Below are 17,369 nucleotides of genomic sequence, written 5' to 3'. Positions count from 1 at the left end.
AAGGAGGGTCACGAGACGATGGGAATGAAGGATCGAACGGCTATGCGCGCGGGAATCCGATGGCTGCGCATCGACCGGCCCAACCGGTCGACCGGCGCCTATCACCGACCGACCCAAACAATAAGGTCTCAAATCTGACGGTGTGCATCATCTTGCAAAATTGCAGTGGATATGTCTTTTTCTCTAAAATCGTATATATATATTTAATTCCAAAAACAGGCGATGTCTTCCCTGTTGTTTCTTGTAAAAAAGGTTAGTAAGCAGTACTGTCGTAGTATTTCCGAACTGTTGAACTCATATCAGGTTCAGGTTCGGGTTCTGCAGCCGCCGTAGAACCCTAGCGTGTCTCATTAAACCCTCAACCTCCACCTTCCGACTTGCTTCCAGTAGTTCTTCCCTCCCCACCAAGAAAATCACAGCCGAGAAATAGCCGACCGACCGCACCCTTCCCTCCCTTCTCCCCCTTCCTCAAGACAGGCCGGAACCAAATCGTGAAGCTCGATGGACCACGTGGGCTCCATGGAGGAGAGGATCGTGGCGGACCGGATCCGGAAGAAGCTGGAGGAGGTGAACGTCGCCGCCCAGAAGCACCTCGAGGGCGTGCAGGACCATGTCAACTTCACTCTGCAGGTGAGACCTCGCCCCGCCGCCTTTTAGACTCCAAATTCGGGGTTTGCTCCAGGATGCGGTCTTGGGGCCGAGGAGCGGGGAGTCCCGATGCCTTTTCACGGAATCTCGGGTTCGTTTGGGGGATTCGTCGATTTGTTCCGCGAAATTTTAGGGATGGGTAATTTCAGGACGGAGGATGCTAATCTTGCGGTAGTCATGAAATTTATTGGGTTCTATGAAGGTGGTACATGTGTCCAGTTGCGCCGCGGTCTGATGCTAGTTGTTCTAGCTGTTCCAGGGATATGATTATTGGATACTTGGTTTGTTCTAATGTACTTCATGGGATATGATTGGGGTTCTTTTTAACCTAGTGTACAGATTTGAGATGGAAGACCTGAACTTTGGGGGATTGTAGCTGCTAGATATGTAGGAATTTCAGTAAGCCCAGTAGTGGAGCAAGTATACTTTTTATTGATAAATATATTGGTTCTCGGTGTAATGTTTGTCCTAATTCTGTAATTTTCTTATCATTGCTCTGTTGTATGGTGTGAGCACTTGAAATCATGAGACATTATTGGGAAGGGGGAAGATGCTGATATGCTTGATATATTCGTAGTAGGGGGTTAGAAACACCAATGCTGACGCCTGTTTGGATTTGTTTTTCTCTGGTGATTTTCAGAAAGAGTACTTCAAGTGTGCACATGACTGCTTTGATAGGCGACGGACTCAAGAGGGGATCACCAGCTGTGTAGAGAACTGTGGTGTGCCCGCTCTTTCTGCCAACAATGTTGTTGAGACCGAGATGGCCAAGTTCCAGGTACTTCCTGTTTCATCCACCTATCATTTTTTTTCATACATCTTATACTAGTTTCTATAAAAAAAATAACTTAAGACCGGCTTTGTTTGTATTGAGTTTAGCCACTGTATCATTTCTTGCAATCAAGTTATAAGTTATAGCTCTGTTGCTGTATCTCTACTTCGTAGTTCTTTGTGGAAATCATACTGCAGCTACTTGCGATGCCTTCTCAACTTCGATTTATCTTTGTTGTTGAACTATTACTTTATGTTCTTCTTATTGAACATGCCATATTTACCAAGTTGTATAATTTAAGACATTTGAATTTATTAGTCACCAGTGGCTATCACAGATACTTAAAAATTATGTGCATGTTGACCTGCATTAGCACCGTGTTTGTGTATTTGGTCAGTGAGCAAGTAGTATACATATGTTCCATTCATGATGATTTGAATAAGCAATGAGCCAGTGATTTGAGTAATGATGGCCCGACATGTCAACAAATACTTGGGAAAAATATCTCTGCACTAGAGAGGTGTAAGGTTCAGGTTTAAAATACAATCAAGCATTTAGTCATACAAATACTCCCTCCGTCCCATAATATAAGAGCGTTTTTAACACTAGTGTCAAAAACTCTCTTATATTATGGGACGGAGGGAGTATACAGTAGTTAGAACTTAGAACTGTAATAAGGTTTGTCCCTCCATTATATATTGTCTAGCTTCATCCCTTGGTTCTTTTATTATTATAGTTTGAATAAGTAATTTCTAACATACAGTCTGAGCAGTTAGACATAGGGAACTGTGGTCATTTATTTGCGAAGAATTGAGCATGATAGACATGTAATGCTTGGTTGCAATACGTTTTCTTTCAGAGCTCGGGCCTTTGTGTATTGCTATTTAAGGGCATACATTTTCTGTACTTTGCAGGGTTGCATACGCTTCAACTAGCTTTCTTAATAATTTTGTAAATGATTTACCTGAATAAACCAGCAGTTAGATAACAGGCAGCATATATCGGCCAGCGCAAATTATTGTATCATTTACACCCTGGTGCTATGTCTAAGCTGAGATGTATCCTTCCTTATTCCAGGAAAGGTTGAATCGCTCGTTGATGGTCTGCCAAGATAAGTTTGAAGCAGCAAAGCTCCAGAAGATGAAGACAGACGCAACCAATGAGCTGGAGTCGTGCGTGAACAGGTCCATCGACGACAGCATCAGGGTCCTGCCCCATCTGGTTGAGCAGATCAAGTCCACCATTAACATGAAGTAGAGGAATCAGAAACTTTCAAATTGTCCCCCGGCTCGTTTTTCCCATCGTTAGCTGAATCTATCCAGAGTCTCTAGCAGCACTAGTGTAACATGCTCATTACTGCCATGAGAACCATGTCTAGAGAAGAGTTTTTTGCTGAGAGATTAGTGCGTCTAAATGGCGCCGCGATACCAGACTAAATGTTGCAAACGTAGCTTTTGCATAACATCCTTTTATCTTAAAATCTTTTTTTTTTCATTCATGATCTCTGCAATTTGCCAGTTTGCTTGGCAATGTAGCCATGTAGGCGAGGGCATTTCATAATGGCACCAAATTTCGATACAATTGTTAGTAATAACACACATTCAAAGAAATTCAAATATCCCAAGCAAACCAAACAAATTTTGACATGTAAATTTTTGTACAAGAAGCCGTTGCTTATGCTTAGTTATTTCTGCGTGGTGAAACCCAACTCAGTCAGCAGCTGCCCGAGGTCCAACAGATGCCCCCTACTCCCCTCCCGCAGCCGCCCACCACCGCCGCTGACCTCGTCCGCCGCTACATCGGCCTCCTCTCAGCCGCCGGCGTCTCCTCCTCCCTCCGCGCCCTCCTCCCTATCCACGCCCGCGCCGTCCTCCTCGGCGTCGCCGCCAACCCAGCCTTCGCCACCAGGCTCCTCGCCGCCGCGGCCCCGCGCTCCCTCGCGTACGCCCGCAGGGTGTTCGACGCCGCGCCGCACCGCGATGCCTACATGTGGAACACCCTCCTCCGCGCCCACGCCCACGCCCACTCCCACTCCGTCCCGGCCAACTCCCCCGCAGCGGACGCGCTCCAGCTCTACAAGCGGATGCGCGCCGCGGGCGTCGCGCCGGACTGCTACACCTACCCGATCGTGCTCCCGGCGTGCGCCGCCGCGCGCGCCCCGCGGTTCGGGCGTGCCGCGCACGGGGACGCGGTGAGGTTCGCGCTCGCCGGGGACGGCTTCGTGCACAGCGCGCTCATCGCCATGTACTGCCAGGAGGGGGAGGTGGTGGACGCGGAGCAGGTGTTCTTGGCAGCCGCGGACGGCGCCCGCACGATCGTCTCGTGGACGGCCATGGTCGCGGGCTACGCGCAGAACTGCTTGTTCGGCCAGGCGGTCGCGGTGTTCGGCACGATGGTTGCCCAGGGCGTGCTCCCCAACGAGATCACTCTGATCAGTTTCCTGCCGTGCCTGCAGGGGCAAGAATGTCTCGCTGCCGGGGAGATGGTTCATGGGTTCGTCGTCAAGCTGGGGTTCGATGCGAATCTGCCGCTGGTGAATGCGCTCATCGCAATGTATGGGAAGTGCGGGAGCATCGCGTCGGCGAAAGACTTGTTTGATGGAATGGCTGCGCGCACCGTGGTGTCCTGGAACACGATGGTTGCCATGTATGAGCAGAATGGTGATGGGGTTCGGGCGATCAAGTTCTTCCACAGGATGCTTAGTGAGAAGGCGGGGTTTGACGCTGTCACTCTGGTCAGTGTGCTTTCTGCTTGCACACGCCAGGGAGCCCTTGAGACAGGGAAGTGGGTGCACGAGCTCGCCAGGAGTCACGGGCTCGACACCGATGCGAGAATCGGCAATGTTCTCGTGGATATGTACGCAAAATGTGGTGAGATTGCTTACGCAAGGCAAGCTTTTGAAGGTTTGCGCGAGCCTGGTGTTGTGTCATGGAGCGCCATGATCAGTGCATATGCCAACCATGGTGAGCCTGAACAGGCTCTCAATCTCTTCTCCGCGATGAAAGGTCAAGGGGTGAAGCCTAATTCCTTCACGCTCACCGCGGTTCTAGTGGCGTGTGGCTACTCTGGCCTCGTTGACGAAGGGCTGGCGGTTTTCAACAGCATTGTCAGGGACTACCATATATCGCCTACACTCGAGAACTATGCCTGCATGGTTGACATGCTAGGACGTGCTGGCAGACTTGTCGAAGCATATGAAATCATCAGGGGAATGTCGATGCAGCCAGACAAGTGCATTTGGGGCGCGTTCCTCGGCGGTTGCAGGCTTCATGGCAACCTGGAGCTGGCTGAATTTGTTGCCAAGGATCTCTTCCTGTCGGGCTCCAATGACGTCACGTTCTACGTTTTGATGGCGAACATGTACTTCGAGGCTGGAATGCTGGAGGACGCGGAAAGGACGAGGAGGACCATGAAGGAGATGGAGCTCAAGAAGACGGCTGGGCACAGCTTAGTTTGTACCAGTAGAGAAAGAAGAGCCATCACGAGGTAGCAAGCTAGATGCAAGTTTTAGGTTAGACTGTTTGTAAGCAGCTATTTGCACATGTTCTCTCCCCAACATCACATAATTCTTTGGATATCAAAATTAGGCTTTATCATAGGCTCGTGATAAACTGAGGACAAATGTTCTGTTTTCTGATAATTTTTACCTTGTTAACTGTACAATGGGGAAGGCCGCCCAATTAAAATGTGATGACCCGTTGCATTATTGAAATGTGATTTTACATTACAGCTGCAGAAGAGACTGAAAACAATGCTCCAGAAAATAATGTACTGCCTAGTTTCTACTATGATATTAGGATGTGATGTTCAGACCTCTGCCGAACAAAAACCAAAGTGGTGGGTGTATGGCACCGGTACTGGACTACGATCGGTGATCGGTGAGGAATAATTGTTTTCATACTACAGGAGAATACCGTTCTAAGTTGATTGGCATAGAAATTTGTTTCATGGCTCAGGTGGGGAGGGCAGAGAATTGTAGTCACAGGTGCTATTTTCCACTGAAATGCATCGACAGTCCAAATTATTATTCTTCGAAGAAACAAGAACGCCGATGGCAGATAACTGATTAAGTATACTTCTTATTTCATGCTAGTGGGATGAGTTCAGAGAGGAAGGACAAAGGAGTTGCAAATTGAAAATGATGGCACGAGAAAGTTTCAAATCACGCTTCCTGCATTTTTTGAATTTTCTACTAAGAGCGATTCATGTCTTCTAGCATTTTGTATTGCCCTCCTAGGAAGTGTGCATTCTATATTTTTTGAACGATTCATAATCTAGCATTTCGCATTTACTCCCAGTCCCAGGAAGTGTTTGTGGGCAACAACAGCACAGTATATAAAGTTCGGTAAGTGTGCATTTGTTTCTCCAAAAAAAAATTTACTGTGAACTCAGTGCACACCTGCCACGTTACATTTTTTTTACACCCAAAGTACCTATTTATTCATAACTAATCAGGGTAACATCTTCTAGAAAAGATGGTACAATACAAGGAGGGGGGTTATCTAACCAAATGCCCGGTTCAACATATTTTGCCAAGCTGACCAGTTCATGCGCTGCACCGTTTGCCTCCCTGTGCACATATCTTCAGTTACGTGTTGCCACTTGTGAGTGTAATACTGAATGCAAGGTCGATACCTTCAGACTCCTCTTCCTCCGACAACAAAGAACCATGCTATGTCATCGAGAAGTGCATGGATGAATCCGGGGCATATGAACCCACTTTGGAAAACACATTTCTAAATTTTAAAAAAATCTAAAAAAAAATTACGCGGGTTCGTCTCCATGTTCTATGTGCGTGCATAAAGTTTTACGGAAAAATATTTTTTTGTGGCCTGTGCAAAAAAGGCAAAAAATTATGTCATGGAACACTATTTAGAAGCACCGAAATTTATCTTTTTTGCAGAGGTAAAACAAAAAGACATTTTTTCATAAAACTTTATGTTGCGTATACGCAATTGCGAACATGTATGCGTGATATTTTCTTTTGAATTTTTTGACATTTTAGCTTAAAATGCATTTTTCAAAAGTGGGTGCATATGCCCATGGGTTCACATAGTGCCCTCTCCTATGTCATGCCACTGCTTTATCATTAGATCGTGTCATCATGGTCGTCTAAATTTATGCCACATTTCAACCTTTACACATGTTTATGTTGAACTTGAACCTTGTCTAACAGTGAATTTAAATTTGGCAGTTTGAACAAATTAAAATGAAAAGAGGAAAACGCAGAGACAAATGCAAAAAGAACTTAAAAAAGAAAACCATGTGCCCAATGCGTGTCCAGAAGAACAGCATTCAGGTATTGACAAATGAAGAAAAAAAAAAATTATGCTTGCTTTCATCAACCAATAAACCACCACCATAACATCAATTATCACACATTTTTGGAGCAAACACCTGCTATCAATAAACCTTAGTAGATGCAGCAACCACACCATCTCTATCAACACATGACTTAAAAAATCCTCTTCACCACTAAGCTTGAACACCCAGACGATGACAATCTTCTTTGGTGTAAGCAGTGATCAACCATATGTTGCGCTAACAACACAATTTATGAATGCTCCATCTCAGGATATACGACATAAACCTTACAGTCCATGGCAATGTACAGATGTGGAGCTAACAGCGGTATGTCGGCCTACAGTACGTGGCAACCGGTATAACAGTGATACACACACGAAAAGGTTTTCTTTGCTGTACACGAGAGAAGAGGCCATTGGTGCAAAATTACTGCACGTCCATGCTCTACTGAACTGCCAGCCGCTGGAGATGCTCCATGAAGACCTGGAAGCTCGCATCATCTGTGAATATCATATCCCCCCCAGGAGGCGGAGGTGTGTCGGAGTCATATGTCACGGATGGGTTCAGCTTTGCCAGCAAGAATCGAGCCTGCAATTTCCATAAAATAAAGCATTAAAAACAAATTATATGGAAGTGCTGATAGTTTTTTTAGTTTACTCCGAAACTAATGACTGATCACTGGTGACTTGATTGCAATTCTCGGCACAAATTTTGACCTTCCAGTGAGATTGTTGCATTTATTCAAATTTATATCTTATCGGGATCCCCTGTAGTTGCTACTGTCACTGCAGGTTAAGGAACTGCTCCCGACTACCAAGTACACAGGCACCAGATGCATACTCCTAAGAGTTCTGATGCAGAGTGTACTGACAGATTAAATAGAAAATACTAACCTGAGAACCATATTGATCACACACAACCAAACGAGGCACAGGAAATCGCTCCTTGATTATTGAATCAGCTTCCTCCTGTGGGGCTTGCAACAACTGGGCAAACACCTGAACATCATACAAGGTTATACATGGTTTTTCGACAACATGCGAGAACCCAAAAGAAGAGAGGAAAATGGAGCATTGATATTTTCTAGAATTCTTTTAATACGACATGGTGCTAGAATTTTAAATCAAATACAGATAAGTTCTCCATAAACCTACAAGAAAGCCAACATGGAGTCAAAAAAAAATATTTAGTGTTACCATGGTTTTTGGCCAACAAAACATTACCTCGTGGCCTTCTTGATGTTGGTAACCAGCCTTTCGCCACTGTGCGATCGTTATCCCATGGAATATGACAACGGTAAAATAAGAATCCAACAAAAGTATCCTGTCACCAGCAATTGCGCTTACATCCAATAGAACAGGCTCGGGACCTGACTGAAATGAATATGATATAAGTGAAGGCTGGATCATCACAACTGCATTCGCTACATTCTCTCTGTTTAACATCATCCTGAAATATGCAGTTTCATCTGGACTATTGTTGAAAACCTGCATGTAGTAGTTAATCAGGAGCAAAGAGAAATTCAATTCGCTTGATCTGTTGATCAGCATGACTCATTGAATTAGGACAGAAAAAATGTTTTACCTGAATAAACTGGGAACGTCTCAAATTAAAAATAAACTGTGGAAAAATTGATAGACGCGGGGACAAACTGAAAGATGAAGGTGCTTCCTTCTGATAGTCTCCAAATTTCGAACATAAACTAATCAATGCTCGGTCAAGCCATCTTACTGGATCAAAATCAACCTGAAAAAAACACCAAGAACATGCTATAAAAATGAATATAACAGACCTTACATACAGGAAGAGTCAAAGATGCAACTCATGTCAGAACATGTAAGCAGCAGCAATAACTGTGAGTTAATTATTAATGAAACTAATCAAGGAGTCCTTGAGCAGCGAACTATTTCCTTTATGGTCATGGTTTGTTTCCTATGCAATTTATAAAAGGTTTCCTCTTAATGATTATGTTTCTAAGATACCCCCTCCGTCCCATAATATAAGAGCATTTTTTACACTACACTAGTGTAAAAAATGCTCTTATATTATACAGTAGGACAGAGGGAGTAGTATAAATGACATGTTATTGAGAAACCAAGTTCACAAATGCCATATCCTTTTTAAGACTGCGTTTTTTATACAAAAGGTTGTTCAAAGGAGAAGCACAACCATTATAATTCCGATGTACCGATCTAGTGTGGACCTTTTGATCCTCCTAATGTGATGATTTCAATTTTCTTCACATCCTCAACTAATGAGATAATTTATAAAATTGTTTCTCAGACTATGTATTGCCTCCAACTAATAAATATACGGAATAATTGTTTCACAAAACCAAAGACAAATGTACAAACTAGTGCAAAACTACAAATTGACTAACCAATTTCACAGAACTACATATTTAAGGATCATTGTATCATGAAATTAAAAGGTTGTACGGTGCATCCATATCCCCACTCGGACCAAGGGAGCCCACAGGTCACAATTACAAATTTCGTGCTTCCAAATTTTTTATGATGTTATATTCCATCTCTCAAACATAAAAAGATGGGTCTGTCATGGGGCATTAAGTATATTGAAACAATTTATGAAAAGTAAACAGACTATCAGAAAGTACCTCAGCTTCCATCTTAAATGAGACCAAGCGTGCCATGACTGCTGCTGCTGCCTCTTGGTCAAAGCCAGTTATTAACTCCTACAGCACATGTACTAGTCCAATGAGCAACAATATTACATTGATTTTTCCTAAAAAGTCTGTAAAAGCACTAAAACACTGGGTAACACACTGACATTGGCTAAACACAATTGTTCAGCTCAACTATTACTGAAAATGGGTACAAATGGAAGGAGAAAAACATTTAAAAGGAAAGAAAACTCATCAAGGGGAACAAAGGTAAAACTTACCTGCACACTGCCAGAACCAGCAACCCATCTTCTTGAAATTGTAGTCGATCGCAATCTCATTTGCCCATCATGATGCTGATAACTGCATGTGGCATCTCCAGGTCAGACATATATACTTCTCCAACAATATCAATTGTTTATAAAAGAGATGGGAGGGGGAGCAGATTCCATACTAGGTTAAGAATTGGAAGTAGAACAGATTGTTTTGTGATTGTCCAATTGCGTCCGGGGCATCTTTTTTGGCCATATCAAATACTACGCATAGTGATGTTTTCCTATCTAGACCACACATCTTCCAAGCGCTAGTGTTCCCCTGACCTACAACTGTATCTGAGGATAGAGGACCTTTCTGCAGAAGCAGCAACATGCCAAAAGACTAAGTATAGCATACAATCACCATTCTAAAACATCAACATGTAACTAAGCACATACTGTACCTTCTCCAGGGAAGTACAAGGTCCAATGATGCCTTGAATTTTGACATCCTTGGAGCAGTTGATCTCAAATATGCCACTGCAAAAATAATTTAAATACAGAAATGAGACAACTCAATAACAAGGCTGTACTACAGCAGGTTACTGGATGACATGAACGTATTTTACACCCCTGAAACAGCCATTTCACCTAAAACAAACCTATGAGGATGATTAGGAAAAGTATCACACAAACACTATTGCCTCAAGAGGCATAGTCAATTAGTACATCCAAGTTCAAAATCACTTAATCAGTACCGGATAGCACTAAACTTATTTGCAGTTTCTCTGATCACATAGATGCCTTTGAAAATAAGCTAAAAGCAGCAAGTAAGAATATCACACTTCTGAGGTTGCAGCAAAAACAGACAACAACAAAGCATTTCAAGTTGGGGTAGGCAAAAGTTGAAACCCATAAAATCTCGAAACCAAGTCATGGTTCTGGCGCGTGGATAGCTAACTTCCACGTACCCCTGTCCATGCCTAGTTCTTTGATGATATTCCAGTCCCTCAGATCTCTCTTTGAGGACTCCTCCCATATCAAGTTTGGTCTGCCACGACCCCTTTTGACATTATCAGCACGCTTTAACCGTCCGCTATGCACTCGCGCTTCTGGAGGCCAGCATTGTATATGCCCAAACCATCTCAGACGATGTTGGACAAGCTTCTCTTCAATCAGTGCTACCCCAACTCTACCACGCATATCATCATTCCGGACCTGATACCTTGATCTTTTTTTTTGTTGCAGCAACAACAGAACTAAAAGCAAATCCCTAATTACATTTGCAGTGAAGACGAGACAAACATAAACATGCTAGAACTAGCAAGCAGTTAAATCAAGCAGGCAGAAAAGTATCTTTACTTGAACGATAAGCCAAGGTCACTATCGCTTGACTGAAAAATGCGTCTAAGTGAATCTTTAAAAACAGAATGGCCAAAACTTTCTGCAAGCACAACTATTCCCCCAGTTCTCTCCACTGCAACCTTCATCTCAGCAACACCAACCTGAGGAATAGAATATATTATTAACCATATCAAGGCAACCGTGCATAGACATCAGAAGATAACGCATAAGTCAATGGTGTGCGGTGATGTGCTAAATAACAGTAGTTTTTGCATGAACATTTGTTCTTAATACTTTTCTTTTTGATAAATCGTATTGCATATGCCCATGTTTTTAAGGCGTCGCCTTATGGACGCTTAGGGGGTAAGGCGCGTCCTGGCAGTGCCTTAGCATTTTCTCCGCCTTAGGCGCTTAGGTTGATCGTCTTATGATGCCTAACCGCCTTAAAAACCTTGGCATACGCACTTCAGACAGTTATCAAAAGAGGATGGCTTGCACATTATCACTGAGTTGTCAACTAACACTCACAATAGGTCACCATTCTTCTCTGTATTTCATTAGCTGATAAAAGTAGCCAAAATTCCTACTAAATCAGGTTAAGAGAAGTTTACATTATGATAATATGTACATCCACTCTGAATTCTGAAATAACAGCATCTTACAGCCATGGAACTTCCAAGAAAATAAATGCCTGCACAGATATTTTCGAGATGATAAATGCTTATACTGATATTTTTCACATTATGGTGAGACAAACATGCTTATGAGGTCTATGAATGATACACAGCAACACTGGTTCAAGTGAACAATATCCTAGTTAAACAAGCTAATGCCTGATCCTTGACCAAGAGGTGATATGAATAATCTATACAACAAGGAGCAGGGGACAAACCTGGTCAAGTGCACATGCAAATAGATCGAGCACATGCCCTTGATGCACGAGTTGACTTCCAATCTCCTCGAAGAATTTAACGGCTTTGTTATAAAGTGGAGCAGAACCTTTATCAAGATCTTTGTGCGAACGAATTGGATCAGATAACGGCTTAGATATTATCTGACATTTTGCAAAAAAAAACATTAGAATACAATAATGTATCATGCTATTTCCAAAGGAAAACCTAACTTGACAAAAAAAATCAATCTCTACACTGGAGTATCATCATGACAAATGTGCAGATTATTATTCGGTGGAACTTACTTTATCAGAAAAGGGATCATGCTTTTTAATGAGTTATGAGCTAATTTAAGTAGAAAAGTCGGGTCGGCTTCACTACACAGAATACATACGAAACATCTCTGGAATTGCAAAGCACAGAGCAAGTGAGCAAACCCACAAACTTTCCTCACATGAACTCTAAATATGTAACAGGTATGCCCATCACATATCAGAAAAGGCTTTCATATTCGTTTTCCACTAAAAGTATCAACCCAGCTGGTAACTCAGTACGGTGTTGTCCATAGTCTATATCCCACTTCTAACTCCCAACACAACTAGGCTAGCCAATTTTGGGACTAAACTCACCACTATTAGCAAGAACAGAAGGCGAATTGGGCAAGGGTGTTAGAAATACCCCACGGAATGCTAAGAAATGTTGCATAACTATTGCTGGGAATAGAAAGGCGGCGACATGTTTCTTCTTATCACTGTGGGTGCGTGATCAGAGCACTGGGGGGGGGGGGGGGGGGGGGGGCAGTAAAGTGGAAAATAAGATGTGATATTCATTAGAGAAATTACTTACAGAACCAGGTCCCTCTGTAGATGGGCCACCTATAAATGCCATAATTCTACCACCTGATCCAGGCACACAAATCCCCAAGAGGCTGGCTGCAACACTTAATGCAGCTCCAGTACATCTTGATGCTCGCTGATCAGCAGAAACCGGCCATGGGTCCTTTTGCAGTTCTTCTATAAGCTAAAGAAATAGAAAACCGGCATCAACAAATTGCAATCGAATTTTGCCTCCAAAATAATATTCTGCAATTAAAAAATAATAATATTGCGGTGCACTAGAGACCTAAAGTTTTGTCCAAGTTCCTGGACAAACTCATCATGTCTTCTTTTAATGCAAGGAGAGTTCTTAACTGAATTCAAAATAAACTCGCACTCTGAAGCAGGCAACAGGAACCTAGCAATACTTTCTGCTGAAACACCATCCCTTGCGCCGGCGATCACACCTGTTGTGGGTTTTGTTTTCCCTGTAAGGAAACCCATTTGCTCAAGAATTTGATCCTTCTTAATCTCCTTTGTCCCCTTGAACACATGTGACTTAGGCAACAAGCCAAAACCCAATTCATGCACCTACATGAGTCAACATGTATTCATATCAATTTTTTTGACCAGAAGACTAATAAAAGTGAAACATTTATATGAAGGAAAGGTGAATATAACCTGCACATATGTCCCGAAAGTAATGAACCCGACGAGGGAGTGGTCCGGCAACAGCTCAACTGCTTGCGCTAGAGCAGACTTCAAATAGCCGATTTCCTCCTCAATCATGCAAGTATCAACAACAAAGAGGAAGACCGGTGGCGACACAGGACCGGCTTCGGCAGCGGCCATGTACTCCACAGTACAACATTCAGGATAGAGTTCGGTAGGCAGGTTGCTTTGCGAAACAGCGGAGTATTGCTGGGGGAAGTGGTTGCGCTGGAAGCAGAATGGGCAGAGCCACATCTTTGAACCGAAGTCGGCGACCGAGAAGGGGTTGAGGATGGAGCGGCAGATGCGGCAGCGGAGTGGGGCATAAGGAAGAACAGGAATGGCAGGGTTGGGGTTCAGAGGAGTGTACATGGCCGAGACAGGGACGACACAGCTAGCAGCATCCTGCTTGGTGCCGGGTATCACATTCCAGGTCATCCTCACCCCATCCCGGGCCTCGAGTTCCAGGAACTCAGACATTGATTCTCTTCTGTGATCAGGTTGCTCAAACCTAATTTCTTCAGTAGACCCTCAGCCTTGGCGACAGTATCAGGTCTCCACCAGAAGGACGAAGCCGTTGATCTGCATATATAGCCATTAATTGATCAGCCAAATTAATACCCCGCAAAAAATTAGCCAAATTAATAGCGGGCTGGAACCGGGGCGTGAGGGTAAGTTGAACCAACAGAGCGCTGGGAACAATCGAATCGAATTCGCAGGCGAATGGATGGATGGATCGAGGTCTCTCGTCTTGGAAATGGATGGCGAATCGGAACAGCCTAAGCAAGCTACGCTAGGGTTCGCGTGACGGGAGAAGATACGGTATCAAATTGGGGATATCAGTACTGCCCGCCCCTCACCCCACCCTATAGAGAGATGCGGAGAGAGTAGTACCTTCGCCTTGGAGGTGGCGCGGCTTCGGCGGATGCGGGGAGGCCTGCCCTGTACTCCTCTTCTCCGGCGCCGGCGACGGCGACGGCGAGGAGAGGTATTTCCGGGCAGGGGCGCTGGAGTAGGGAGCGGGGAAGCCGCGGGGGTTCTGGCCTCCTGGGGCAGTTGGCCACGAACAGAGAAACCCAGAACACCTGCGAAGCCAAGATGGTCTTCTCTCACCGTTCTTCGCTCCTCCTCCTCTTTTTTTTTCCCCGGAGATTCTTCGCTTCTTTTTCACATACAAAGCATTACTCCCTCCGTTTCAAAACAGATGAATACTTTTTGTTAACACATTACGGACGCAAGCGTTTATACATGCGCGCATATATTCATTCCTATGAACGCGCACACACACGTCCTATCTCTATGAGTACCTTTGAGAGACTGGACCGGCATATCAGCTTAAGATTAACGACAGACGAAGCATTACTGATAAAATACAATTCGTTCCATGAAAAAAGTATTAACAATCAGCACAATGTATTTTACTTTTTCTCTAAAATAAAATCAAAGCATGTTTTTATTTTCGAAAAAAGGCCTAGATACCTAGGATGCCTCACTCCAAGCGAATTCCATCCACGAAGGATGTTAAAGCAAAGGGTTATTGGATTGGCTCAATCGAGGGTTCCTGAAAAAGGCAAAGCCTCGAGGGTCACTGGGTTAAGGGCCAGGATGCGAGCACAAAGTGTTGTTCTACTCCAAATTGTGCTTCGGAAGGTGAAAGAATTCATTCACTTCATTCAAAAGGACAACAACATCACCACAATTCACGTAGACAAGGAGGAGATAGGGACAGCTTGGTTGATGTCTTGGGCATCATGCCTGGTAGAAAATGATGCCTGACAGCCTAGAGAAGAGAGAAATTTTGCCTTACCAGGCATGCTTTACGGTTGTTGTTTGGTTGGAGATCTGGTCTGGGTCAAAGGTAGAAATATCAAGAAACAAGATTGACGGGCTAATTTGATAAGAAGTACAACAGAGCTCTGCTAAATAACTCAAGATCATGTATATCTGCAACCCAGGCGTCCCTTTCATCGGCCTGGGCCAGGCTAATCTCACTGCCTGGCCTAACCCTCTTTTTTTTGCTTTAACGTGCCCAGGCTAGTGAAGCTGTTGGGTCAGCTAGGCCAGGCAGACTTTTTGTTTTCAGGACATGAACAAAACTGCTCCAGACACACTTCAGGCACTGTCCAAGTCAGACGTGGAGTGGTGTGGATGTCAACCAAACTAGCCTATAATCCATAGCCATTCATGGGAACCAAAACCCCCCGTCAGAACACCCTTGAATGACAATCCCTCCAGGAGATTTGGATAACCCGTTCACTGAGGACGAGGTGTGGAGTCCGATCATGTCATCTCTCGCGAAGAAGGCACCTCGCCTGGACGATTTCAACGGCGCCTTTTTCCATGCGTGCTGGTCAATCATCAAGAGCGATGTCATGGTCGTCTTCCATCATTTCTTCAGGCTAGCTGGAGGATGGGATTTTGGTGCCCTTAACATTGCAATGCCGACCTTAGTGCCGAAGAAGGACTCCGCCACATGCATGGTGGATTTTTTACCGATCAACCTAGTTCATTATGTCGCTAAACTAATCACCAAGGCATTCTCCATTAGACTGTGGCCGTCATTGACATCATCATCTCACCGACACTGACAGCATTCCTCAAATCGAAGTGCATCCACGATAGCCATCTCTACGTCCAAAACTGCGTCAAAATCACTGAATAGGAAGTAAACTTTGTCTCTTATGTTTGAACTTGATATAGCTAGCGCCTTCGATAGTGTTTCCTGAAAATATTTGCTTAAGCTTATCCAATGGCTTGGTTTTAGTGCCAAATGGAGAGACTGGATAGCCTTGCTTCTGCCTACGTTGGCTCGTTCTTCATCCTCAACAGACCGCCAGGCACGGTGATCATACATTGATACGTCTCCAACGTATCTATAATTTTTTATTGTTCCATGCTATTATATTATCTATTTTGGATGTTTTATATGCATTAATATGTTATTTTATATTATTTTTGGGACTAACCTATTAACCTATAGCCCAGTGTCAGTTCCTGTTTTTTTTCTTGTTTTAGAGTTTTGCAGAAAAGGAATACCAAACGGAGTCTAAACGGAATAAAACTTTCGCGATGATTTTTCTTGGACCAAAAGACATCCAGAGGGCTTGGAGTGCACGTCAGGAAAGCCACGAGGCGGGCCACAAGGTCGGGAGGCGCACCCCCACCCTTGTGGGCCCCTCGTGACTCCACCGATCTATTTCTTCCGCCTATATATTCTCAAATACCCCAAAACCTTTCAGGGGAGCCACGAAAACACTTTTCCATCGCCGCAACCTTATGTACCCGTGAGATCCCATCTAGGGGCCTTTTCCGGCATCCTGCTGGAGGGGGATTCGATCACGGAGGGCTTCTACATCAACACCATTGCCTCTCCGATGAAGCGTGAGTAGTTTACCACAGACCTACGGGTCCATAACTAGTAGCTAGATGGCTTCTTCTCTCTCTTTGATTCTCAATACCATGTTCTCCTCGATGTTCTTGGAGATCTATTCGATGTAATACTTTTTTGCGGTGTGTTTGTCGAGATCCGATGAATTGTGGATTTATGATCAGCTTATCTATGAATATTATTTGAATCTCCTCTGAATTCTTATATGTATGATTTGATATCTTTGCAAGTCTCTTCGAACTATCGATTTGGTTTGGCCAGCTAGATTGGTTTTTTTTGCAATGGGAGAAGTGCTTAGCTCTGGGTTCAATCTTGCGGTGTCCTCACCCAGTGACAAAGTAGGGGTAGCGAGGCACGTATTGTATTGTTGCCATCGAGGATAAAAAGATGGGGTTTACATCATATTGCTTGAGTTTATTCCTCTACACCATGTTATCTTACTTAAAGCGTTATGATACGTCTCCTCCGTATCTACTTTTTCAAACACTTTTGCCCTTGTTTTGGACTCTAACTTGCATGATTTGAATGCAACTAACCCGGACTGACATTGTTTTCAGCAGAATTGCCATGGTGTTATTTTTGTGCAGAAATAAAATTTCTCGGAATGACCTGAAAAT

The 17,369-nt window shown here is 43.9% G+C and overlaps 3 protein-coding genes across 3 annotated transcripts; 2 read left to right on the top strand and 1 right to left on the bottom strand.

The window, feature by feature from the left end:
* Positions 1 to 325: 325 nt before the first annotated feature.
* LOC125550703 (protein FAM136A-like) lies at positions 326 to 2,918 on the top strand. The gene is made up of 3 exons (XM_048713771.1): positions 326 to 630; positions 1,289 to 1,426; positions 2,498 to 2,918. The coding sequence occupies exons 1-3, from the start codon at positions 502 to 504 to the stop codon at positions 2,675 to 2,677; spliced, it is 447 nt and encodes a 148-aa protein (XP_048569728.1). The 5' UTR covers positions 326 to 501; the 3' UTR covers positions 2,678 to 2,918.
* Positions 2,919 to 3,093: 175 nt separating this feature from the next.
* On the top strand, positions 3,094 to 5,126 carry LOC125550702 (pentatricopeptide repeat-containing protein At3g12770-like). Its single transcript, XM_048713770.1, has one exon. It carries the CDS (start codon positions 3,159 to 3,161, stop codon positions 4,908 to 4,910), a length of 1,752 nt encoding a protein of 583 aa, XP_048569727.1. The 5' UTR covers positions 3,094 to 3,158; the 3' UTR covers positions 4,911 to 5,126.
* Positions 5,127 to 6,735: 1,609 nt separating this feature from the next.
* Positions 6,736 to 14,500, bottom strand: LOC125550701 (protein transport protein SEC23-like). Its single transcript, XM_048713769.1, has 14 exons — positions 14,259 to 14,500; positions 13,335 to 13,946; positions 13,029 to 13,244; positions 12,685 to 12,858; positions 11,838 to 11,999; positions 10,964 to 11,106; positions 10,066 to 10,141; positions 9,802 to 9,977; positions 9,629 to 9,710; positions 9,342 to 9,419; positions 8,309 to 8,470; positions 7,948 to 8,211; positions 7,618 to 7,722; positions 6,736 to 7,312 (listed from the first exon to the last, which is right to left on the bottom strand). Exons 2-14 carry the CDS (start codon positions 13,842 to 13,844, stop codon positions 7,169 to 7,171), a joined length of 2,292 nt encoding a protein of 763 aa, XP_048569726.1. The 5' UTR covers positions 13,845 to 13,946; positions 14,259 to 14,500; the 3' UTR covers positions 6,736 to 7,168.
* Between the last annotated feature and the right edge of the window lie 2,869 nt (positions 14,501 to 17,369).

The sequence above is a fragment of the Triticum urartu genome, chromosome 4 (assembly GCF_003073215.2).
Source record: "Triticum urartu cultivar G1812 chromosome 4, Tu2.1, whole genome shotgun sequence".
In the NCBI taxonomy this organism is placed as follows: domain Eukaryota; kingdom Viridiplantae; phylum Streptophyta; class Magnoliopsida; order Poales; family Poaceae; genus Triticum; species Triticum urartu.
This window is presented reverse-complemented; position numbering and strand designations above follow the sequence as displayed.

Excerpts from the sequence above, each read along its gene's own strand:
- LOC125550703 (XM_048713771.1), top strand. The coding sequence starts at position 502 with ATGGACCACGTGGGCTCCATGGAGGAGAGGATCGTGGCGGACCGGATC. Across the intron at positions 631-1,288 it reads ATGTCAACTTCACTCTGCAG|AAAGAGTACTTCAAGTGTGC; the intron begins GTGAGACCTCGC and ends GGTGATTTTCAG. Across the intron at positions 1,427-2,497 it reads CCGAGATGGCCAAGTTCCAG|GAAAGGTTGAATCGCTCGTT; the intron begins GTACTTCCTGTT and ends TCCTTATTCCAG.
- LOC125550702 (XM_048713770.1), top strand. The coding sequence starts at position 3,159 with ATGCCCCCTACTCCCCTCCCGCAGCCGCCCACCACCGCCGCTGACCTC.
- LOC125550701 (XM_048713769.1), bottom strand. The coding sequence starts at position 13,844 with ATGTCTGAGTTCCTGGAACTCGAGGCCCGGGATGGGGTGAGGATGACC. Across the intron at positions 13,245-13,334 it reads CTTTCGGGACATATGTGCAG|GTGCATGAATTGGGTTTTGG; the intron begins GTTATATTCACC and ends TGACTCATGTAG. Across the intron at positions 8,471-9,341 it reads CATTTAAGATGGAAGCTGAG|GTTGATTTTGATCCAGTAAG; the intron begins GTACTTTCTGAT and ends TGTTTTTTTCAG.